Source organism: Pelophylax lessonae (genome assembly GCF_965119305.1).
Source record: "Pelophylax lessonae genome assembly, chromosome: 10".
Lineage (NCBI taxonomy): Eukaryota > Metazoa > Chordata > Amphibia > Anura > Ranidae > Pelophylax > Pelophylax lessonae.
The window spans coordinates 143,588,194-143,614,837 of NC_138777.1; the positions used below are offsets into that span (position 1 = coordinate 143,588,194).

Sequence of the window (26,644 nt, forward strand, 5' to 3'; positions counted from 1 at the left end):
AAATGTATCCACTCCCCCACTCCAAATGAGAACATCATCGATATATCGTCCATAATAGACGATATATCAAGCAAAAGGATTATTGTTCCAGATGGAGTGTTCCTCCCATAAGCCCATCGTCGAATTCGCATAAACTGGGGCAAAGTTGGCCCCAATAGCAGTGCCCTTGATCTGCAGATAAAATTGATCCATGTAGGAGAAGTAGTTGTGTCGCAAACAGAATTCAGTGCAGTCAACCAAAAAGATTGACTGCAGTGAATTGAAAGAACCTGATTGTATCAGAAAGTGTGTTATGGCCTGGAGTCCTACATCATGGGGTATGGAGGTGTAGAGTGATGTTACGTCAAGAGAGGCCCACATATAGTCATCCTCTCATGTGTAGGACTTCAAGTCATCAAGGACTTGGGACGAATCCCTGATATATGAAGGTAACTGACAGACGAGGGGTTGGAGGAAAGAATCAATGTATTTGGAAACTCCACTAGTGAAACTGTTGGTACTGGCCACAATTGGCCTCCCTGGTGGATGTACTAGTGACTTATGTACCTTAGGGAGATGGTAAAAATAAGGGGTACTAACTTCTACAGGGAGTAAAAATTTATTTTCTTTATCATTAATAATACCCTGACGCCATGCATTCTCAACCAGGGATTTGAGTACCTGTTGGAATCCTGGGAGCGGGTCACCTACTAATTTGGTATAAGTCTCTGTATCCGCTAGGAGGCGACTGGCCTTGCAAAGGTAGTCAGTTTTGTTTTGGACTACCAAGCTGCCCCCTTTGTCAGCCTGTTTCACGATAATATCTTTGTTATCTGTAAGGTCTTTAAGAGCTTGTTCCTCTATCCTACTTGGATTACCTTGAAAGGCATCCCTAGGCGATTTGCAAAGTTTGCTGAGATCTCTGTATACAGCTTGATAATAGGTTTCAATGTAAGGGCCCTTGGAGTGTACTGGATTGAAGGAAGAAATGGGTTTGAAACTACTAAATCTAATATCTGGATCCATAAAAGACATCGTAGGTGATTACAAGATGTGGTCACCTGACCATAGTTCCTCCAAAATCTTCAGAGCCTGCTCATCTGATGCGGCTGGAAAACCAGCCCCAGGAGTCTGAGATAGAGGAGGCTCTACTGGGTCAGATATAGACTTGTCAACCTGATTATTGGCAAAATGCCTTTTGATCGTCAATTGACGAATAAATCTGTTGAGATCTTTAAAAAGATTGAAGTCATTGGAACCTACAGAAGGAGAAAAACCAAGTCCTTTTCTAAGGAGCGATGTTTCTGCCTCTGAAAGCACATAAGATGATAAATTATAAATTTTGATGGTGTCATGGTTTATTGGGACCCTATTCTTTCTTTTTTGTTTTTCCCTAGATCGATGACCTCCTCTTCTACCTCTTCTCATTTTTCTTTTTTCTTTCGTGGCACCCCTTGGAGCCAAAACCTGAAAAATTATTATTAATCTGGGTATTGGGTGTGGTATCACTGTGGTTGCAATACCTGGTAGTTTGGGGCGCCCCCCCCTCCCTAATGAAACCATCCAAATCCCTAGCCAATGGGCTGTATCGGTTGTGAATTGGTATGGATACGTTAATGGCGTCTTCGTTGTAAATAATGGGGGTAGCGGATGCAATGGTAGATGTACCCGAACGTTCCATAGAAGTATTGTTCACCATATCATCATTGACTACAATGATATCGGGGGGCCCCCACACTATTGAATGTGGGCTTGGATATGGCCCCTGGTTTCCTCATTTTACTTTTTTCCTTTATTAGTTTTTTCAAAAGGTTCTTATTGGCCGTTCGGTCTATTCCCGCCCACATCACTGGCTTCTTAAGGCTTCTGGTTGCCAGTTGCCACAACTTGATAAAGCTAGACATAGCGAAACATGTAGTTGTGGCAACCAGAAGCTCTTGCGATATTTCTTCTGTCCTGCCCGGCCTTCTGTGTTTTCTCCGCGGCATCACTTCCGGCCACTTCCGGTGATGTCATCTATGCGCCACTTGCGAAGGACCCGGTTTCCAACCACGCATCGGCCCCGGTTCTAAGTAGCGGCCGCACACAGGACCGTGTGAGCCATCATCATCAGAAGTTGAAATCTTTCATCAGGGAGCACCTTTTTTCCATCTGAGGTACCCGATGCCATTTGGAGTCCCACAATCATCACCAGGGATCCCCACAGCATCCTAAGGAGATCCAGAAGCTTTTGGGTTTGGTTTCAAGTACATTCATCAATCTATTATTATTATTTTTTATTTGCATGTGTTTATTAAACCTTTGAGGCTTATAATGAAGACCATTTTTTTGGGGTCATTACTTTTACCTTACTTACTATAAGTGCACACCTGAGCGCCATCCTTCTCTTCTGTTTATCTTCCTGTTCCAACATGACTGCGCACTAGTGCGAAAAGCAAGGTGACACTAATAAATGTCTTATGTATATGAGTTTTGTCCTTTGAGAGACAACACACCAGTAAAAAGTCCCACTGTACCTGTTGTGCTACCCTGGATGGGAGCGATTTTTTTTATATCCTCCTTTTTACATGTCTTAATGCAGCATGTGAAAAAAAGAAAATAACGTAATGCTGATATTTTATATTGCATGTTCTGCATTTTTATTACAGGAAAGTACTTATGATGTGAACAAACTCTAAAAGCCAATACATAACTGATTGCTGCTGTCAACACAGACACCATACTTTTTTCTATGATTCGTACATCAGCTTAAATGTCATCCTTTATGATTTCAAACCAAAATCTGATGTTTTTGTTTGCATTGGACTATAGTTAAGTGTATCTAAAACTGGCTTCAGTTACAGTATTTTCCAAAAAGCTGCAAACACCTGTGTTTTTAAGTGTGTTTGAATCATGCTGTGATATGATAGAATATCACATGCTCTTTGTTTCGCCTTTTGTATGCTCTTTTATGTTAACATTTGTGGACTTTTACCCATTCTGTATGTATTTTACATTATGGAAGATCTGCATCCTCTGTTTTAACTTTTCAATTCTCTTTTGTGACAATACTTCAAGAAAAAATATTGAAACACATGCTCTTTGTTTGATATAATGCTTTAAAAGTGAACAATGTTTGTGGACACACACTTTAGCAGTGCACATCTTTCTCCTATAGATCTAAAAGCATAAGTATCATATTTATTGTTTTGTGTTGAAGAAAGAGACATTTTTTCATTGGTATTGAAGGATAACTAAACAAGAACAAAATTGCAATATATTGCACCTTACAGTTTTTAGACGTGTTGTCTACCTTAGTAGTGAGCAAATACAAAAATTACCTGTTGGTTCTGCCTGAACTGTTGTTTCCTTGTCACTTTCTGTGAGCTGCAGAGAGGAATACATTCCTACCTAGCTATCTTCTGTAGCTCTGGCACCACTTCACTAAGGACTAGTAAGCTGCATTACATTACATTTTTGGTTTGGATACACTTTAAGTGCTCACTCCCTGATAAATGTTGTCAGACTAGGTGAGGAAGTGCAATGTATGTTTTTAGACAACTCTGCTTGCAGTTGGTGGGAAGTCAAGCCTGTTACCAGAAAGCTGTTATGTTATCAGAGACTGCTACAAGCAGCTGCCATGAAAACTGCATGTAACTAAAGCCGGCATTCGATGGTACAATTTTCTTTCCCAAGTGCCGTTTCACATTTGTGCGATGTGGGAACGCTGTGAATATGCAGCGTGATCCCGCATCGCATCCGCACCTCTGGCAGTTCACACTGCCATATGCGATACGCAGGGGGTGTCAATTAAAAGTTAACGACACCCCCAGTTGCGATCGCTTATCGCAGTGCGATCTGCAAGTTCGCACGGAATCGGATCGCACTAGTGTGAACCACTATGCGTTCCGATTCTGCTAAGGATAAAAAAAGCCTCGTGTGCGAGTTTAGTGCGGATCTGGTGCAAATTCAGCCATACAAAGTGTATGGCTGAAATTTGCACCGCACATGAGATCGCATGCATACCTCCCAACACTTGAACTTCGGAATGAGGGACACTGAAAGAGGAACAAAACCTGTGGCGCGCGTAGGGTGTGGCCAATCGCTTAGCAGTGGGAGGGGCTTAAGGGATAGGGTAAACAAAACCCAGACTTCCTAGTACCCATAAAATATGCTTTGATTGCTCAGCCTACCTTAAAGAAGGACTTCATTAAAATAGTCAGAGACTGCATAGCAACCAGCAACTGTTGAGACAATGAAGACTTTGGTGAGAAGTATATAATGTACAGTATTGTGTATATAGTGCAGGAGAGTGTAATGTACAAAATGCAGGAGACAGGAGTATGTAATGTACAGAATGCAGGAGACAGGAGTATGTAATGTACAGAATGCAGGAGACAGGTGTATGTAATGTACAGAATGCAGGGGTCGGACTCTGCACCATCCACCCCCCCAGCTCTATACACCCCAAATGCCCACCCAGCTCCATCCACCCCCCCATCCACCCCAAATGCCCACCCTAGCTCCATCCACCCCAAATGCCCACCCTAGCACTATCTATCCCAAACACCCATCCAACCTCCAAACACTCCAAATGCCCACCCCCAGCTCCACCCCCCCCCAGCCAGCTCCATTCACCCCATATGCCCACCCTAGCTCCATCCGCCCCAAATGCCCCCCAGCTCCATCCAACCCAAATGCCCCCTATTGGGGGGCGCAAACCGAAAAATGTAATAGGCATTGCTTTGCGGCAAAAAACGCTGTAATAAATTGTGTGACTTTGAGGTCACAAAAGTGTGAAAGGGCCTTCAGTAAACAAGGTAGAGTGTGCCCCCTTTCTTTCTTTTTAAACGGTTTTTATTGAAGGCAAAAGAAACATGGTACAGCAAAATGCAGTGAAAATAGTAGGTACGTGCCTAGATAAAACAAGGCACATTGAGATACAAAACTGCTGTATACAAATCTGCTGTATATAACATGCAAACAACATGTAACAAAATGCAATACATATATGGGATCGACCCGACGTACCGTCTGGGATGCAATGAGGGTACGCTCAAACTGTAGGTGTGGCTGAGGCCACGCTGCGTGGATGGACCCCCCACAGATTGGGGTCTCAACCAAAACCAAGGTATAGCTCTTAAGTAGGTACGCCAGGGGCCGAGTGGGGGGGGGGGCTGGGTTGACAGGTCTTGAAAAAAGTAGGGTAAGTAGGGGAGGGTCGTGGGGGGGGGGGGTAGCTGCAGGTGTCCGGAGGGAGCCTCGAACCCTGCTAGGGGCCCAGGAGGGAGCAGTTGAGCCGGAAGTGAGGATGCCCAACCAGGTGAGTACAAGGCTGTTGTCAAGGCCAGGAGGTAGGCAATGGTCAATCCAGGGTTGCCAAAGCCGCTCATAGGGGGCCAGTTTGTCTAACAAAATTGCTTCCGTTTTAGCATGGAGCATGGCTTGGGTAACCCTGTGTAGCATAGCCAGATGACAGAGTGTGGGGGTTTTCCAAGCTTTCGCAATGGTTTGCTTTGCAGCCGTCGTGACATATAGGTAAAGCTTGAATTGACGGTGTGTAAGGTTAGGTGGCTTGCGATTCAGGAGAGCAGATGTTGGGTCAGGGACAAGAGGGACGCCAAACATGGTAGACAGAGTTTCGTGCACTTTGGACCAGAAGGCTTGAACCACAGGGCACTCCCACCAGATATGTGCGTGGGTACCTGGGGATTCGCATCCCCGGAAGCAACGCGGGGAGTACTGAGGCACATATTTAGAGATCCTAACAGGAACCAAATACCATCTGGTGAGGACCTTGTAATTTGTTTCGAGTGCAACAATATTTGGGGATGCCGATTTGGTAGCCTGCCAGATTTGTATCCAGTCCTCATGATCAAGTGTGATGTGCAGGTCACGTTCCCACTTGGCTATGTATGTGGGCGGTGTGGTCTCCTGAGCCGACAGGAGGTGGGCATAGAGGTCAGAGAGGAGTCCTCTTCTGTGAGGGTCAGTTTTGCATGCACGTTCAAAGGTCGAGAAGGTGGTGGAGTTCTCCCTAATCGGAGTAGCTTGTGTAAAGAAATGCTTGAGTTGTAGGTAGCGGAATATTTCCCCCGGAGGGGAGATTATACGTTTCCCGCAGGGTAGGGAATGGGCAGAAGGTGCGCGGGGTGAAGAATTGATGGGCCCGTATCAGGCCGGCACTAGTCCAGGCGGAGAAGGAAGTCCGCGAGGACCAGGCCGGGTAGAAGGACGGATTGCGGAGAAAAGAGAGTAGGGGGTTATGAGGAGATTGCAGGTGGAAGCGTCGGCTAAGTCTATCCCAGATGGTCAAGCTATGTTTCGGGATTGGGTTGGTGACGCTCCGCCATTGTGCGGGTGGTAGCCAGAGCAGATTGGCTACAGATAAATGATCACATTGCACTGCTTCTAGGGAAACCCACATTGCAATTTCCTTCGTGGCGTGGTATTTAGGGAGCTGAGCTAGTTGTGCTGCGCAATAATATTTGGCGAAATGGAGTGACCAGCATACCGTGCCCCCCTTCAATGCAGAGAGATCATCGTGCCCCTTTTCAATGCAGAGAGACCAGTGTGCCCCCTTTCAATGCAGAGAGACCAGCGTGCCCCCTTTGAATGCAGAATGACCAGCTTGCCCCTTTTCAATGCAGAATGACCAGCATGCCCCCTTTCAATACAGAATGACCAGCGTGCCCCCTTTCAATACAGAATAACCAGCATGCTCCCTTTCAATGCAGAGAGACCAGTGTGCCCCTTTCAATGCAGAGAGACCAGCATGCCCCCTTCAATGCAGAGTGACCAGCGTGCCCCCTTCAATGCAGAATGGCCAGCGTGCCCCCTTTCAATGCAGAATAACCAGCGTGACCCCTTTCAATGCAGAATGGCCAGCGTGACCCCTTTCAATGCAGAGAGACCAGCATGACCCCTTTCAATGCAGAATGGCCAGCGTGACCCTTTTAATGCAGAATAACCAGTGTGACCCCTTTAATGCAGAATAACCAGCGTGACCCCTTTAATACAGAATAATCAGTGTGACCCATTTAATGCAGAAAACCAGCGTGACCCCTTTAATGCAGAATGGCCAGCATGACCCCTTTCAATGCAGAATAACCAGCGTGACCCCTTTCAATGCAGAATGACCAGCGTGACCCCTTTCAATGCAAAATGGCCAGCGTGACCCCTTTCAATGCAGAATAACCAGCATGACCCCTTTAATGCAGAATAACCAGCGTGACCCCTTTAATGCAGAATGACCAGCATGACCCCTTTCAATGCAGAATAACCAGCGTGACCCCTTTAATGCAGAATAAGCAGCGTGACCCCTTTAATGCAGAATGGCCAGTGTGACCCCTTTCAATGCAGAATAACCAGCATGACCCCTTTAATGCAGAATAACCAGCGTGACCCCTTTAATGCAGAATGACCAGCGTGACCCCTTTCAATGCAGAATAAACAGCGTGACCCCTTTAATGCAGAATAAGCAGCATGACCCCTTTAATGCAGAATGGCCAGTGTGACCCCTTTCAATGCAGAATAACCAGCGTGACCCCTTTAATGCAGAATAACCAGTGTGACCCCTTTCAATGCAGAATGGCCAGCGTGACCCCTTTCAATGCAGAATGACCAGCGTGACCCCTTTAATGCAGAATGACCAGCGTGACCCCTTTATGCAGAATGACCAGCGTGATCCCTTTAATGCAGAATGACCAGCGTGACCCCTTAATGCAGAATGACCAGCGTGACCCCTTTAATGCAGAATGACCAGTGTGACCCCCTTTAATGCAGAATGACCAGCGTGACCCCTTTAATGCAAAATGACCAGCATGACCCCTTAATGCAGAATGACCAGCGTGACCCCTTTAATACAGAATGACCAGCGTGACCCCTTTAATACAGAATGACCAGCGTGACCCCTTAATGCAGAATGACCAGCGTGCCGTGCCCCCCCCAACCGAGACCGGTGCACTTACCTGCAGCGGCTTCTCCTCAGTCCCCCGGCGTCTCCTAGAGTCCTTCTGCCTCCTCCTCGGCCAATGGCATGGTTTTGCCTTTCAGCCAATCAGGAAGACCCGCTCCTCCCAGGAGGAGGATTTGTGTGACAATAGCGAATTTTCTTTCGCTATTGTCACACAATGGATGGACTCGGGGCGCACTGCTCTGCACCACGGGTCCACCCTTCTGATCATGAGCCGAAGACAAGGGCGGGGCTGGGAGAAGGAGGGGGCAGGCAGCAGAGATGGATGGGAGACATTAGCTAACAGGACACCGGCGGCCAGATTTTCCGGGACTTCAGCCCAGCTCCGCGGGACCCCGGGACCCCCTTCAAATTGCGGGACAGTCCCGCGCATTGCAGGACGGTTGGGAGGTATGCGCATGTACAGTGCATTGTGAAAGTATTCGGCCCCTTTGAACTTTGCGACCTTTTGCCACATTTCAGGCTTCAAACATAAAGATATAAAACTGTAATTTTTTGTGAAGAATCAGCAACAAGTGGGACGCAATCATGAAGTGGAACGAAATTTATTGGATATTTCAAACTTTGTTAACAAATAAAAAAACTGAAAAATTGGGCGTGCAAAATTTTTCAGCCCCTTTACTTCCAGTGCAGCAAACTCTCTCAGAAGTTCAGTGAGGATCTCTGAATGATCCAATGTTGACCTAAATGACTAATGATGATAAATAGAATCCACCTGTGTGTAATCAAGTCTCCGTATAAATGCACCTGCACTGTGATAGACTCAGAGGTCCGTTTAAAGCGCAGAGAGCATCATGAAGAACAAGGAACACACCAGGCAGGTCCGTGATACTGTTGTGGAGAAGTTTAAAGCCGGATTTGGATACAAAAAGATTTCCCAAGCTTTAAACATCCCAAGGAGCACTGTGCAAGCAATAATATTGAAATTGAAGGAGTATCAGACCACTGCAAATCTACGAAGACCTGGCCGTCCCTCTAAACTTTCAGCTCATACAAGGAGAAGACTGATCAGAGATGCAGCCAAGAGGCCCATGATCACTCTGGATGAACTGCAGAGATCTACAGCTGAGGTGGGAGACTCTGTCCATAGGACAACAATCAGTCGTATACTGCACAAATCTGGCCTTTATGGAAGAGTGGCAAGAAGAAAGCCATTTCTTAAAAAAAACCATAAAAAGTGTTGTTTAAAGTTTGCCACAAGCCACCTGGGAGACACACCAAACATGTGGAATATGGTGCTCTGGTCAAATGAAACCAAAATCAAATTTTTGGCAACAATGCAAAACGTTATGTTTGGCGTAAAAGCAACACAGCTCATCACCCTGAACACACCATCCCCACTGTCAAACATGGTGGTGGCAGCATCATGGTTTGGGCCTGCTTTTCTTCAGCAGGGACAGGGAAGATGGTTAAAATTGATGGGAAGAAAACCTGATGGAGTCTGCAAAAGACCTGACACCGGGACGGAGATTTGTCTTCCAACAAGACAATGATCCAAAACATAAAGCAAAATCAACAATGGAATGGTTCACAAATAAACATATCCAGGTGTTAGAAAGTCAAAGTCCAGACCTGAATCCAATCGAGAATCCAAATCTCTGTTCCAGTCTCAGGTCTTATGCAGACTCCATCAGGTTTTCTTCCCATCAATTTTAACCATCTTCCCTGTCCCTGCTGAAGAAAAGCAGGCCCAAACCATGATGCTGCCACCACCATGTTTGAAAGAACTGAAAACTGCTGTTCACAAACGCTCTCCATCCAACCTCACTGAGCTTGAGCTGTTTTGCAAGGAGGAATGGGCAAATATTTTAGTCTATTGATGTGCAAAACTGACATACCCCAAGCGACTTACAGCTGTAATTGCAGCAAAAGGTGGCGCTACAAAGTATTAACTTAAGGGGGCTGAATAATTTTGCACGCCCAATTTTTCAGTTTATTATTTGTTAAAAAAGTTTAAAATAGCCAATAAATTTCATTCCACTTCATGATTGTGTCCCATTTGTTGTTTATTCTTCACAAAAAATTACAGTTTTATATCTTTATGTTTGAAGCCTGAAATGTGGCAAAAGGTCAAAAAGTTCAAGGGGGCCGAATACTTTCGCAAAGCACTGTAATTTAGGAGCAGTGCGCTCCGAATTGCATGCGATCTCATTAATGTGAACCGGGGTGTAAACTTAGAGTTACAGGAAAGAAAATCACTCTATTCCCCCATCAACACATTCAGTGTTGATGGGGGATTAGAGTGATTCGCCTGCCGCAGTTATATGTCAGTAGCGGGGAAAAACATCTGGTCCTCTCCCCTTATAGGCAGGAAGTCAAGTGAGGGCAAGCTGGCCCCCACTCGACTCTATGGCCTTGTAGGACCGGAGCAACGTCATACCTCGCTTTCTCCCAACGGCCTTAATGGGCCCATTTTTTTATGATGAAAAAATTACTTTTTTTTTTTTTTGCTTTTTAGTGTAGATGTGAGATCTGAGGTCTTTTTGACCCCAGATCTCAAATTAAAGAGGATCTGTCCTGCTTATTTCTATTACAAGGGATGTTTACATTCCTTCTAATAGGAATAAAAGTGATCAAGGGACAAAAAGGTACAATAAATAAGAAAAAAAAATAATTTAAAGCGCCTCGTCCCTCCCAACTCGCGCGCAGATGCAAATGTATATGCAAGTCATGCCCACATATGTAAATGGTGTTCAAACCACACATGTGAGGTATCACCCCGATCGTTAGAGTGAGAGAAATAATTCTAGCTCTAGATCTTCTCTGTATCTCTAAACTGGTAACCTGTAAAAGTTTTTAAAGCAACGCCTATGGAGATTTGTAAGTACCAATGTTTGTCATCATTCCACGAGCATGTGCAATTTTGAAGTATGACATGTTGGATATCTATTTACTTGGCATAACATTATCTTTCACACTATAGAATAAAATTGCGCTAACTTTACTGTTTAACTAAATGGAATATCTACGCCTATCCCTGGTGCAGCAAAAAACAGGGGCGTAATAAAATAAAAAGACATGTGCCACGTCCTGAATGTCAGAAATACAAAAAAGGGGGAGAAATAAATGGACTTTGAGGGCACCGTAATAAAAAACATAACACTTTATTTTGGATAAGTATTAAAACCACAGAAGTGTATATCGACCGATCAACATGGACAATTTCATTGATCAGAGGATGCAAGTGATAGGTGAGTGGGGGGAACCTCACCACCTGGGACATACAGTGCAACAAACAATACAAGATTGCATTTAAATGATATACAAAAGAGAAATAGGGCGCTATACGCTGCACACAAACCGCACCACGGTGCAGGCAACGCAGAGCGTCCTGTACAATATGATAACAACTTCCAAAAGGAAATAGAACAATATATCCAATTGCTCAAGCAAGTTGTTATCATATTGTACAGGACGCTCTGCGTTGCCTGCACCGTGGTGCGGTTTGTGTGCAGCGTATAGCGCCCTATTTCTCTTTTGTATATCATTTAAATGCAATCTTGTATTGTTTGTTGCACTGTATGTCCCAGGTGGTGAGGTTCCCCCCACTCACCTATCACTTGCATCCTCTGATCAATGAAATTGTCCATGTTGATCGGTCGATATACACTTCTGTGGTTTTAATACTTATCCAAAATAAAGTGTTATGTTTTTTATTACGGTGCCAACTTTACTGTTTAGTTTTTTTAAATCCAGTGAAATTTTTTCCCAAAAAATTGCGTTTGAAAGACCGCTGCGCAAATACCACATGACAAAAATTAATGCATGGACCGCCATTTTATTCTCCAGAGTCTTTTCTGTAAAAATATATAAAATGTTTGGGGGTTCTAAGTCACTTTCTAGCTAAAAATACTGATTTTAACTTGTAAACAACAAGTGTCAGAAATAGGCCTGGTCCTTAAGTGGTTAATAACATTCTTTATTTTCTTCTAGGAAAATCACTGCCATTGAAAACAGCTTCCATTTTACATCCGGTTTGACACTGTCACTGCCACCATGAGTAGTCCACTTTCACCAACAGACTATGACAGCCTGGAGATACAACAGCAATATAATGATATCAATAACCGATGGGATCTTGCAAATGATGATGACTGGGACAATGAAAACAGTTCTGCACGTCTCTTTGAAAGATCAAGAATCAAAGCACTAGCAGGTAACCACATTGGGGCTTTTGCAAGAAAATTAAAAGAAACAAGTGAGGATGATGCCTATAAACCATGTCGATTTAAAGTTATTATGGACCCTGAGGAGAATTCAAGCCATGTACTAGACATGTGAGGTTTGTTTTCGGTCCGAATACAAATTCAGACGATTTTTTGATTATTTGGAGATTTGGATGTGTTTATTAAAAATCAGCAGCTACAAAAAGAGAGGCTGCTGACTTTTAATAAACACACACTCACCTGTCCCAGGATCCAGCAATGCGGCCAAAGGGAGCCTTGTTCTCTCCCTCTTCTCCAGCATTACAAGTGTGGGCACCCAGCTGTGACAGCTTGTGGAGTTGCGCTGCGCAAATTTATAGTGGCCGGGAATAAACATGTCCCAGAGAATTGCAGGGAGGGAGGGGGAGACGAGAACTTCTGCTCGAGCCGCTTAGGTGGCCTGAGGGGAAGTGGGAGCGGGTACCTTATAAAACTAGGTACCCTCAACCCCCCCCCCCCCCCCCTCCAAAAAAATGACCTGCCAAATGTGACATGTTAGAAGCACTTAAAGCGGCAGTTCCACTTTTGGGTGGAACTCCGCTTTAACAACTGGTGACTCATCAGCTGTTAGTGGGCTTCCCCACTGACAGCTGATAGGTAAACAAAACAGTGCCAGCAATACAAAAATGTTAGAAAAAACATCCATGCCAAAATTAAAAAAAAAAAAAATGGTGTGCCCCCCCCCCTAAAATCCATACCCTTAGGTCTGCCCCACCCACCCCAAAGCCCCTTGTCCCTATGTTGATGGGGACAAGGGCCTCTTCCCGACAACCCTAGTCCGACCACATCTGGAGTATTCTGTCCAGTTCTGGTCGCCAGTCCTCAGGAGGGATGTGTTGGAGCTGGAGAGAATCCAGAGAAGGGCAACTAAACTAATTAGGGGATTGGAGGACCTTAATTATGAAAAGTGTCTGCAATCGCTTGATTTATTCTCCCTGGAGAAGAGACGCCATAGAGGGGACATGATAGCAATTTATAAATATTTCAGAGGTGATCTCGGCATAGAAAAAAAGCTATTCAGTCGAAGGGATTGCATGAGGACACGAGGGCATACAATGCGATTAGAGGAGAAGCGTTTTAACCTCAGGCAACGTGGGGGGTTCTTTACTGTTAGAGCAACAAGATTGTGGAATTCTCTACCACAAGAGGTGGTTTCTGTGGGAAGTATGGTGGCTTTCAAAAGACTCTTAGATGTACATCTCAAGGATCAGAACATTCAGGGGTATGTGAGATGATTATGGATACACACACCTACACAGGTTGAACTGGATGGACTATTGTCTTTATTCAACCTCACCTACTATGTAACTATGTAAGCCTGGGCTTATCGGAATATGAAAGCCACCTTTAACAAGGGGGCTCCCAGATCCTGCCCACCCTATGTGAATGAGTATGGGGTACATTGCACCCCTATTCATTCACCAAAAAAGTGTAAATATAAAGAAAAACTGTAGACAGTTTTTGACAAGCCCTCTATTAAAAAAAAAAAAAAAAAACAATGTCCACCAGTGTAGATCTATCGTCAAACATGGCGCCCGCCAGACCCAAAAAAAAATTAGCTCCACCTGCTGTGAAGGCTGACCGCCTACTGCCTACTCTGCCAGAGGACAGTTCTTAAATGAGTAAGGGGTGGGGCCACCTGGTAATGTCACTTCGTGGCCCCCTCCCCTTGTGATGTCACTGACCCAGCATGACCCGGTTGGTGACATCACAAGGGGGCAGGGGTCACACGCTGACGTCATCAGGTGACTCCGCCCCTTAACTATTTAATAAATGTCTGGTGGAGGAGCAGGCATTCGGCGGGCTGCCTTTGACGAGGCTTGAGTTTTTTGTTTTTTTTGTCTTTTTTCAGGTCCATTCGTGGCAGTGGGCAGCATGATTGACGATGGATCACACCGGAGGACATTATTTTTTAGTAAAGGAATAGTTAAAAACTTGTGTACTGTCTTTAATCACTTTTTATACTTTTCTGTTTATTGGGTAGGTGTATTATGTACCCCATACTCGTTCACATGGGGGGGCGTGAACTAGGAGCCCCCTTGTTAAAGAGGACTTCCAGATTTCGATAAATTCCCTCACCCGCAGACCTCCACAACCACAGCCCAGGGTGGTGGGGAAGAGTGGAATGGGGGAGGACCCCATGCTTTTTTTTTTCCCCAGAATTATCTATTGCCGGCATTGTTTTGGTTACATTTCAGCTGTCAGTGGGGAAGCACGCTGACAGCTGATGAATCATCGGTTGTTAAGGATGCGGAGGCCACCTTCTGGGCCCGCTGCTTAACAACCAGCTATTCTTCACACAGAATTTGAATTGGTTGATCATTTTCTGACCGATCCGAATTCGAATCGTTCTGAAAATTTAGAATTCATTAGAAAATTTATAAACAAAACAAAATGTAACAAAAACGGAAAAAAAAACGAAATGAATTCTGAAACCAAATTAAACAAATTCCGAAACAAAATTAGTAGCATAACGAATCTATCCAGACTAAACAACTTTTTCCGTTCTGCGCATGTCTACCATGTACCCCTCTTCTACTTATGTCATACAATAAAATGTCATATCTATACTTTACCTGCTTAATCGCTTGCCGACCACCCCACGCAGATATACTGCGGCAGGGCGGCTCGGCTGTGCAAAATCAGGTAGATATACCGGAGCCGCTCTCCCGCTGTGTTAAGACACAGCAGCAGGCAGGCCGCGAGAGGGGCGGCGGCGATCGCCGCCGGCCTCCTGAGATCTTTAGAGAAACTGACAGAAGACCCGCCTGCTTATGTAAACAAAGCGGGCGAGTCTTCTGTCACACAGGCAGATAGAGATCGGAAGTTTCAGCTAGGCTGAAACCCGGATCTCTCTGTGCCTGTCACAGAGTCCTTCCCCCTCACAGTGAGTAAGCACAGTTAGGCATACATTAACCCCTTTGATCATCCCCAGTGTTAACCCCTTCCCTGCCAGTGTCATTTATACAGTAACAGTGCATATTATTTAGCACTGATTACTGTATTAATGTCACTGGTCCCCAAAAAGTGTCAAAAATGTCAGTTAGGGGTCCGATCTGTCCGCCGCAATGTCGCTGTCCCGCTAAAAATCCAAAAATGTATCCCGTGGTTTGTAAACGCTAAAACTTTTGCGCAAACCGATTAAAATACACTTTTTGGGATTTTTTTTACCAAAAATATGTAGCAGAATACAAATTGGCCTGAAATTATACAAAATTAGATTTTTTTAATTTTTTTATTGGGAATGTTTTCTAGCAGAAAGCAAAAAATATTGTGTTTTTTTTTTTCCTCAAAATTGTTGCTTTTTTTTGTTTATAGCGCAAAATCTAAAACCCACAGAGGTGATCAAATACTACCAAAAGAAAGCTCTATTTGTGGGATAAAGGGACAGCATTTGTATTTGGGTACAGCATCGCACAACCGCACAGTTTTTTGTTAAAATAACACAGTGCCGAATCGCAAAAAATGGCCTGGTAATTAAGGGGGAAAAACCTTCCAGAGCTGAAGTGGTTAATTTATTTTACAAATTATGCTTAGGAAATGCTTTTGTTTTGTATTGCATTTGCCTAACTGCTTTGAAATACATATGCTCTTAAGACCTTACATCAATTTATTTTGCACCATATAAACAGCTTGTTTAAATGAAACATATTAGATTTGGCCTCTTAGAGATGTGAGCCTTGGGTTACTCTTTAAATTTTACCTATTTTAATCCTTATAGCAGATAAGCAGATAAATATAGATTACAAAGGGATCATGACTGTCTACACTGTTACTACAAATGCATTTTAATTTAAAAGTACCATACATCCCCTATATGCTTAATTTTTAAAGAAGCATCTTCATGTTGTGGTTAGCAGTCACGTTAAAATAGGATGTACCTCTTGTGAAATAAAGCTATGGTTTTGTGACAGTTGAAATTCGTATTACTTACATTATGATATTTAGAAGTTCTTTCATAGTGAAAACCACCTGAAGAATTCTTTAGTGCCGGGTCACACTTGTGCGATGCGGGAAGGCTGCGAATTCACAGCCTGTTCCCGCATCGCAAACGCACATCTGGCAGTTCACACTGCCATATGCGATACGCAGGGGGTGTCAATTAAATGTTAACGACACCCCCAGTTTGATCGCATATCGCAGTGCAATCTGACAGTTCGCACCGGATCGGATTGCACAAGTGTGAACCACTGTGCAATCCGATCCTGATGCGGCTGAAAAAAAGGGTCATGTGCGGCTTTTGTGCGGGTACAGTGCGAATTTAGCCATACAAAGTGTATGGCTGAATTCGCACTGCACATCCGATCGCATGTAATGAAGGAGCAGTGCGCTCCGATATTACATGCGATCGCCGCACTTGCTATAGTGTGAACCGGCACTCATAGCAAATCCCAAGGTACTCAAAACAAGATCAGTAGCACTGAAGATTGCCTAGAGCAGCCCTGGCCAAATCAAGCCAACATCCGTAGTCAATATACTGTGTGTATAGATTTTGACGAATATTTATAACTAAAAAATAAGATTTACAGTTTTTACCACTTTTGATAGTAGACTGGCTCTGAAAATACCATGACAGCAAATTCATGCTTGTCTCCAAACTTCTCCATTTACAGAATTCCGAAATTTATGGATAAAGGTTTATTTGGAAAAATACCAGATTGCACATTTCAGAAGATTTATAAACACAAAACATTAAGAGCCGGTTCACACTGCCGCGACCATAAGTCGCCCCATGTCGGAGCGACTTTTTACTGTGATTTTACCGCGACTTTACCGTGACTTTACCGCGACTTGTGAATTATTTTGCGCGACTTATATGACAGACGACTTTGTGTTTGGCCAATCAGAATATGATGTGTTGTGACCTAATTCCTCTTTTCTGTTTTTTTTACTCATTTCCTCATTGCCCACCAGTGCCACGTATCAGTGTCCACCAGTGCCACATATCAGTGCCACGAATCAGTGTCCACGAGTGCCACGTATCAGTGCCACATATCAGTGCCACAAATCAGTGTCCACCAGTGCCACATATCAGTGCCACGTATCAGTGTCCACCAGTGCCACGTATCAGCGCCATGTATCAGTGCCACAAATCAGTGTCCACCAGTGCCACATATCAGTGCCACGAATCAGTGTCCACCAGTGCCACGTATCAGTGCCACGTATCAGTGCCACGAACCAGTGTCCACCAGTGCCACGTATCAGTGCCACGTATCAGTGTCCACCAGTGCCACGTATCAGTGCCACATACCAGTGCCACGTATCAGTGCCACGTATTAGTGCCACGTATCAGTGTCCACCAGTGCCACGTATCAGTGCCACGAATCAGTGTCCACCAGTGCCACGTATCAGTGCCACGTATTAGTGCCACGTATCAGTGTCCACCAGTGCCACGTATCAGTGCCATGAATCGGTGTCCACCAGTGCCACGTATCAGTGCCACGAATCAGTGTTACGAATCAGTGTCCACCAGTGCCACTTATCAGTGCCACGAATCAGTGCCATGAATCAGTGTCCACCAGTGCCACATATCAGTGCCATGAATCAGTGTCCACCAGTGCCACGTATCAGTGCCACGAATCAATGCCACGTATCAGTGCCACGAATCAGTGTCCACCAGTGCCACGTATCAGTGCCACGAATCAGTGTCCACCAGTGCCACGTATCAGTGCCACGTATCAGTGCCATGAATCAGTGCCATGAATCAGTGTCCACCAGTGCCACTCACACAGACCAAGCAGAGATAATGGAATATATATACGATTACATATATATATATATATGACAGGAGCAGGGTAACAGTTGCTGGTTTCCAATAACAGTGCCCTCTCCAGGGCGCACTAAGAGACTTTCTCATAAACAAAATCAAAGTTTATTTTAAATTCAAGGCAATAAAAAAGAGCAAGCCAGATCTAAAAACAAGTTCCACTACTGCAATGTGCAGGGGGTAGAGTACCTATTGAGAAAGAAGCCTCAGTCTGTCCTCCACTATGGAATCTGCACTGGAACCGTGATGGATGCAGCAGGCAGAAGAGGGCACACTCCGGTGAAGGAGGGGGGGGGGGTTTAGTGCCGCTTGATGGAGGAGAGAGGCAATGCAGGCGGGCGACCAGGATTGATGTTGAATGTAGCATGCCTCGGCCGTGGGACGCTCCGGTCCTGTCACAGTCATTTGCTTTCCTCTTCTCACACTGTGAGGAGAGCCCATCAGTGACATTTCCTTACAGGGGAGATCTTCACAGATTATCAGTGCAGCCCCAACAGTGCCCTTTAGTGATGCCAGTCAGTGTCCATTAGTGATGCATTTTAGTGCCCATCAGTGATGCCAGTCAGTGCTGCCTTTTAGTGCCCATCAGTCCCTGCTCATTAGTGCCGCCCATCAGTGCCCATCAGTGTTGCCAATCAGTGCCGCCTATCAGTGCCCATCAGTGCCATCTATAAGTGCGCATCAGTGCCACCTGTCAGTGCTCATCAGTGCTGCATATTATTGCCTCCTCATCAGTGGCACCTCATCAGTGCCCATCATTGCCGTCTCATCAGTGCCCTTCAGTGCCATTTCATCAGTGCCATTCAATGCTGTCTCATCAGTGCCAATCAGTGCAGCTTATCAGTGCCCATCAGTGCAGCCTCATCAACGCACATCAGTGAAGGAGAAAAATTACTTGTTTACAAAATTTTCAAACCGAAACTAAGAAAAACTTTATTTTATTTTTTTTAGGGCTTTTTAATTTTTTTTAACAAGAAAAAAAAAACCTGTGGTGATTAAAGACCACCAAATGAAAGTTCTATCTGACTCAAAAAATGATAAAAATTTAATTTGGGTACAGAGTTGCATGAACGCACAATTGTCATCCAAAGTGCAACAGCACTGAAAGCTGAAAATTAGCCTGGGCAGGAAGGGGGTGAAAGTACCCAGTATTGAAGTGGTTAAGGGGCTTTTCCATCTTTGATTAATAGAGACTGCCAGTTTTCAGGAGGATTACAATTCTGTAGCATTTACATAGGGAGGAAGATGTCCCTGTTATGGTTGCAATCGAGTTGGGCATCCCTGAAATCCTATTCCCCATCCAAGTTATTACCCCTAATAAACAACAAAAACCAAGAACAAAGACTATTCCCTGTGTCTGGATAAAAGTGGAAAAATGCTTGTCGCCTGGCTGTGCAGAAGTAGGCAACCCCTGCGGGGGCAGTGGTACATGGGTTTTACATGAATACATGAAAAGCTGATCATTGTAAGCATCCCTGTTAATGGTAAATGGTTTGTCTCAAGACTCTGAACTGCTGCATTTGCAGGAGAGCTTGTTCTGTTGAAAAACAACAGACTTACTGGCTGGTTTACCAGGTGAAATTAGAAGAGAAAGCATTAAAAGAAAACGAATGCAGCCACCACATCTAAGCACTGGTAAGCTGCAATATAATAAATGTTAGCTTTTTGGTTTAATACCACTTTCTGTGTGTGTGAAAAAAGCAGACTCACATGGGAGAAATTATACTTACATTGCAGAAAATGATAAGAGAGGACAAGTAACTTAGAAGTGTGGATGATACTAACTCTCCCCTGAATCTCTTAATGTGGTTACCCGTGAAAGACCATTGGGCAGTCTTAAGCCCCTCTTTATCACACTCCCTACGTTTGTGTTACACAGCATGTAAATTATACCCTGATCGGTATGGGAATCCGACCTAGGTGAGCTAACAAAAGTGTTATTGCACTGGTACCTTGTCCCAACAAGGTTGGCAAAACTATACCCTGGCACCTCGCGCCCTTTGTTTTTAGGGATATGGGCAAGAGGGTAATATGTTTCATATCTGGTGGTCCTGTCTGAATGTCTGATGTTTCTGGATCAGAGTGTTCAGTCTTGTCTATTCAGTGATGGGACAGAATATACCCAGAGGTGCCAAAACAGCACTGTTCGCTGACCTGTCAGATGAGATCCCCAGACATCCTCGAACGCTCATATTTTTTATTTTTCTAGAAGCCAAAATAACTATAGCACAAGCATGGAAAGCGCACGTGAATAGTGTCACCTTGGTGAAACATAAAATATTCCAGATTATGGTTAACGAAAAACTAACCAGTATCTGTAAAGAAAAACAAGCTAAGTTTGAATGTATCGAACCCCTGCATTGCGTACCTCCAAGCTCCCTAGATTCTGGGTCACCTTGAGGGTGGAGGCTTGGGCCGAGGGCACCAACCCTGCTTCTTTCTTACAGTTTGTTGAAATGTTATTTCACTATTATTATTATTTTTTTTTATCTTACTTGCTGATACTTCTGAGCTCATAACCTTAGACATATGGTTGCTTTATTAGGTAGAGCCTTAATGTTAGGCCTAATTTTTCTTGATGTAGCTGCTCTTTGGTTACTACGTTAAGGCCTATGATTATATTGGAGAAAGCATCGGCTTTGGCATTTTTTGACATTGTTTATGCTTTTGTATACAGTACAAAGCTTTGCAATAAAAAATTTTGGAAAAAAAAGTGTGCATGATAGACAAAACAGGAGTCAGAATAGGGCTGCAGAATAGCAGAATTAGGAACATGCCATGGTTAGGCTAAAGGTTGCAAATCGATTAGCCAGGTAAACAGAAAAAAAGACACTATGAATGGGACTGTAAAAGACTGGAACCAAGTCAAATTCAAGTACTTACCCTACTTCAACTTTAAAAATGTATTAAGTTGTGTAATAATAAATACACAGATACATTATTTTGTGTCTGTAATATTTGCCCAGGTCAGAGTTTATTGTTAAAGAACCTCACGTTTCTTAGTAATGACATGCCAGCTACACAGGTGTTGGTATGTGCCACAGTGTGAGTGTGTCATCTGATATCTTGCATTCCTTCATACATATGTACAGCCAATGAAGAATTAGTCCCATGCACACAGGGCGTCTTAAAAAACGAGCTGCAGAGCCACTTCTAACACCAGGAAAAAGCAGCTGTAAAAACTTGCTTTTAGTAGCTTTTTCTATTGGCGTTTCACGTTTGGCCACGTTGGCTTTTAGCAGCGTTTTTCTGCCTCCATTCAAAATCAATTGTTGCCTAGGAGCCGTCTTTGATACGGCTTTCAGCCCATTGATTTGAATGGAAGTCGCATCACAATTCAGTTTAGGATGATCCGACATGTGGTGCGACTTGCACTCTAAAGATCTTGAGGGGGAACCCCACGCCAAAATGGGGAAAAACTGGCGTGGGGTCCCCCCCCCAAATCCATACCAGACCCTTATCCGAGCATGCATGTGGATGAGGACAAGGGCCTCTCCCTGATAACCCTGGGGGGTGGTTGTAGGGGTCTGCGGGCAGGGGGGTTTTCTAAATCTGGACACCCCCTGTAACAAGGGGGCCCCCCAGATCCCGGACCCCCTCCCTATGTGAATGGGTATGGGGTACAGAGGAAGAAGAAGACCAAAGGGGAGAAGACCAGAGGAAGATTTTTAATAAAGGACTTCTCAAAGCATCTCCTGTCATTATTTACATACACTGCCTTTTATGGGGTGAATGGGTAGGGGTACAATGTACCCCATACCTATTCACATAGGGAGCTTTATAGGGGGCATCCAGATTCCGATAGGCCCCCTGCCCGCAGACCCCCACAACCACCGCCCAGGGTTGTCGGGAAGAGGCCCTTGTCCTCATCAACATGGGGACAAGGTGCTTTTGGGTGGGGGGTGCAGAGTGTGTGGCCTGGTATGGTCCAGGGGGTTGGGCCGCTCGCTCGTCCCCTCCCCTTTCCTGTGCCTGCTGGGCTGCATGCTCGGATAAGGGTCTGGTATGGATTTCAGGGGGGGCCCCACGCCATTTTTTCGGCGTGGGGCTCCTCTCAAAATCCATACCAGACCCTAAGGGCCTGGTTTGGAACGCCGTTTTTTCCCATTTTGGCGTGGAGTTCCCCCTCAAGATCATCAGAGCGCAAGTCGCACTACAAGTGGGATCATTCTGATCCGACTTGTGATGCAACTTCCATTCAAATTAATAGGCTCCCATAGGGAACTATTGATTTTCACAAAAAAGTATAACGTGGCTTAACGCTGTATAAGCAATGTTAAGCAATGTTAATCAGCCTTTAGCAGCATCAGATGTTTTTACAGCTCTGACGCTGGTCATCAGAACGCACGGGTCCTGGGTTTTTTTATGCAGCTTAAAAACGCCTATGCCACTTGGAGCTCCTAAAAGCCCGTGTGTGCATGAGGCCATAGAATAACATGGAGGGGCATTTTTAAGCTGCTAAAAAAAAAAAAACATCTGACGCTCCTAAAAGCAGCTGTAAAAACGCCCTGTGTGCATGGGGCCTTACAGTCCATATAATGGCTTCTTCCAAGTTATTTATTTATTTATTTTGATGACCCTAATAGCTGAGTCACCTGAGTTGACCAATATTTATGAAAAACAGTAAGAGAGATTGGAAATTCCTAGTAAATGAGCTAGGGGCTGAATCAACAGCATCATATTGAAAATATACTGAAAAAAGGACATGTGTGTGGTTTATAGTAATTAGTAGAACCTCAACATCTCCCCTGCCCTTTACAGATCTTAGTTCTAATGTAAATCATATAATATATGTATAATATTTGTGAGGAAACACTAATAAGTAAAAAAAAATCTGATGAGTTACAATGGAGAAACTGTATTTCAGATCAGTAGTCTGTTTATGTGCAACATCAGAGTGAGAGCCGGTTCACACTACCGCGACCATAAGTCACCCCATGACGGAGCGATTTTTTTACCGACTTGTGAGTTATTTAAAGCGACTTATATGATAGACGACTTTGTATTTGGCCAATCAGAATATGATGTGTTGTGACCTAATTCCCCTTTTCTGTTTTTTTTACTCATTTCCTCATTGCCCACCAGTGCCACGTATCAGTATCCACCAGTGCCACGTATGTGTCCACCAGTGCCACTGCCCACCAGTGCCACGTATCAGTGTCCACCAGTGCCACTGCCCACCAGTGCCACGTTTGTGTCCACCAGTGCCACTGCCCACCAGTGCCACGTATCAGTGTCCACCAGTGCCACTGCCCACCAGTGCCACGTATCAGTGTCCACCAGTGCCACTGCCCACCAGTGCCACGTATGTGTCCACCAGTGCCACTGCCCACCAGTGCCACGTATCAGTGTCCACCAGTGCCACTGCCCACCAGTGCCACATATCAGTGCCACGAATCAGTGTCCACCAGTGCCACTGCCCACCAGTGCCACGTATCAGTGTCCACCAGTGCCACTGCCCACCAGTGCCACATATCAGTGCCACGTATCAGTGTCCACCAGTGCCACATATCAGTGCCACGTATCAGTGCCACAAATTAGTGTCCACCAGGGCCAAGTATCAGTGCCACGTATCAGTGCCATGAATCAGTGTCTACCAGTGCCACATATAAGTGCCACGTATCAGTGCCACGAATCAGTGTCCAACTGTGCCACGAATCAGTGTCCACCAGTGCCCCGTATCAGTGTCCACCAGTGCCACTGCCCACCAGTGCAACTTATCTGTGTCCACCAGTGCCACTCACACAGACCAGGCAGAGATAATGGTATATAGGAACTGTAGGCATGGCTGCAATGTGGGGAATGCCTGGCTAATTTTCCTCCTTCTTCCTGGAAAGTCGGATCACAGTCGCTTGACAAAAGATAAGGATCCGACTTGGAGGCGACTCCCATTGAAGTCTATTGGCACAAGTCGGATACAAGTCGCCTTGAAGTAGTACAGGACCCTTTTCTGAAGTCGGAGCGACTTCAGTAGTGCATATTAAGACGGCTCTCATTCATTTACATTGCATTTGTTATGACAAGCGACTTGGGGTGACTTGAGGGCACACAAGTCGCATGACAAGTCGTACTAGTGTGAATGGAGTCTGATAGTTGTATAACATTAAAATCTTGCAACAACATTCCTGTATGCTATCTCACCCCAGTCTTCAACGGGGTCCTTTGGGCAAACTAATTAGGACACAGACTGACTAGGACAATGATCTTTAGGAGTGTCCTTTAGGAACATTTCACAAATTGGAAACAACTCCTGGCAGTAAAGCAATATACCAAAGTGGTGCTGCCTTTGAGTGGAAGGTAGCACCACTTCAGGCTAAAGTCTGCTGTTGGCTGACATCACTCAGCTGTTCCAGGCTCTAGGTTGATCCCAACTTTAATGTTGGTGTCCACCCAGATACCTGGACTGGCACCTGGCTTCGCTTCTAAGCAAGCCTCTGCGAGACTCAGTCAGCCACTCCCGCCCCTTCTGCAGCCGGGGCAGAAGCCTACTGAATACAGAAAACTGGAGGATCAGCAGTCTTTAATAGCTCAGTTCTCAGTCAAGAGATAGTGGGGACAGCTGCAGCTGGGATTGGTGCTGCAGCCATCTTGGTGAGTATAATTGATTTTTATTTTCCGTTCCCAAACTTCTCTTGCATTGCAAGGATTTTAACATACTTTGTAGTAGAGTCCTGTTTGAGTTACCAAGTTCTTTTCAGACTGATTCATGAGTGGGATGTTCTCTGTTTAAATCACCTGGTGTACTTTCAGTGCTGAGGAAAAAAGCAGTGTCTGCATCCCTTTAGAGGTAGAGAACCCTTAGTGAGTATCTTACCAAAAATGATGTTCCTGTTACAGGAGATACCTAAAATGTTACTTGTATCTCAGGTGCAGATATATGAGAAAATCTGTAAGCCAATCACGCAAGCAGAACATGACACTTCTGGGGGTGTTCAGTACACCAGTGGTTACCAGAACGCCTGCAGGTTGCCATATTACATTAAATGTTTTCAATACCTTTAGAATACTACAGTTGCATGTTGAAATTGTAATGTAATGTTTTGTTAACATGGATTGTGTAGCAATTTTGTATGCTATATTTTGATGTATATATATATATATATATATCTATATATTTTTTTTTTTTTACAAAAGGGAAGTTGTCCTTGTAGTTATTGCTAGATAGTCATGAAATTCTGATGGTCCATTAACTAAAAGCAGTAAATCCTGTTGTATACAGTATGTTTATGAGATTGTTGAGGTTTGATCAGAGGAAGAAAAGCATAGAGTTAAATTCACAATGTGGGACAAGCTGCACGTGTGCTGGCTGATTTCACAGTTTAATTAAATGTGTTAGCTAAGTATTCCAATAATAGAACATTTCTTTGTCAAATTCCTATAATGTTTCCATGGATACTCATTCAAATTGTCCCCTGCCTCTTTACCAAACATTTCCTTCAATGCAATGTAGTTATTAGATACGTAACTAAACTCACACACACAAACACATACTGTGTGTAAACACATTATTTCATATTTTTTCCTACAACCGTAGACAGAAGGAAAAAATTCCCACCTTCTGCCCCCCCCCCCCCCCCCCAAATGCAAATGCCAATGCCATAATACAAGGGCAAAATATATAATACAGAATATAGATCTGCAAACACCCTGAAGCCCCGTACACACGTACCGAATGTCGGCCAAACGATCGGTCGTCTTTTGTCCGGTGCTGTCCTGTCGGCTGAAAAGTGCTAAAGACTGCACACGAATTTTGTCGGCCAACAACAGCCGACTGCAGAAGTGATGTCATGTGATGGTTAACTTTTCGTGTGTTTTTTCTTTTCTGAGCATGCCCAGTCTTGCTAATCTGCTGTTTGTCGGCCAAATTCTGTACTGACTGGCGAACAATCGGCCGTTCTGGTGACGGCCAACAAATATTTTAAAGTCTGCACGACAGATTCTGTTCGGCCGAAAATGGGCTGTTGGAAGCATCATACTAACAAGCCTACAATCGGCCGATCGGTCGGCGGCCGAATATTTACGGCCGACAATCGGTACGTGTGTACGAGGCTTAAGTGTCCCCAGTCTAGAGCCAGGTCTTCTCTCCAGTACTGGACTGCTGGTGCTCTCAGGCTCTGCATTTGAGCAACGTGTTGCAATGACTAGGCTGAAGCCCTGTGGCTCCCATGTCCCCCATGCTTCCAGTGACTGTGACCCCTGAAGTTTCCTATCTCCAGAGATGGTGCCTCTTGTGCACTCAAATGGGAGCTCTAATGTTGTGTTATTGACACATATGTGGGAAGAGCACACTTTGAACTTTTCTTTAGTATAAGATCCACTTGTAAAGGGTGTGGACTGACAAAGAGGATGTTCAGGTGCACTTCATTATATTTGGTTGCTATTAGAGATATCATCATAAAGATTTGTTTGAAGATACCTCATTTTGGACTTGGCATTTTTGGACATTGTACAGGAGCGTACTGATGTATAGTGAACATTGCCACAATAATATCTAATATTACCATCACTAGGACACTAGGTTGCTATAGGAGATATCATTATGTTATGTATGAAAACATAGGAATTTCTAAGGTGACCATATGCAATGGCATATGTATTTATTGTAAATGTGAACATATAGATATTTATTTGGGTTTATTGTTAAAGTGTTTTAAAAAGCTATAACAATAGATCAAAATTAATATCCACATGTTCACATTCGCAATTGACAAATATAAAAGCACAGTCATGTGGTCACTA

The 26,644-nt window shown here is 44.4% G+C and overlaps 1 protein-coding gene across 2 annotated transcripts in view; it reads left to right on the top strand.

The window, feature by feature from the left end:
• The window catches only part of SPTBN2 (spectrin beta, non-erythrocytic 2), a 1,240,451-nt gene that overhangs the window by 376,390 nt on the left and 837,417 nt on the right, over positions 1–26,644 (top strand). For both annotated transcript variants that reach the window (XM_082270338.1, XM_082270340.1), the window contains exon 2: positions 11,867–12,089. In XM_082270338.1, the coding sequence (XP_082126464.1) occupies positions 11,930–12,089 (160 nt within the window). In that variant the 5' untranslated portion in view covers positions 11,867–11,929. The remainder of the gene's footprint in view (positions 1–11,866; positions 12,090–26,644) is intronic.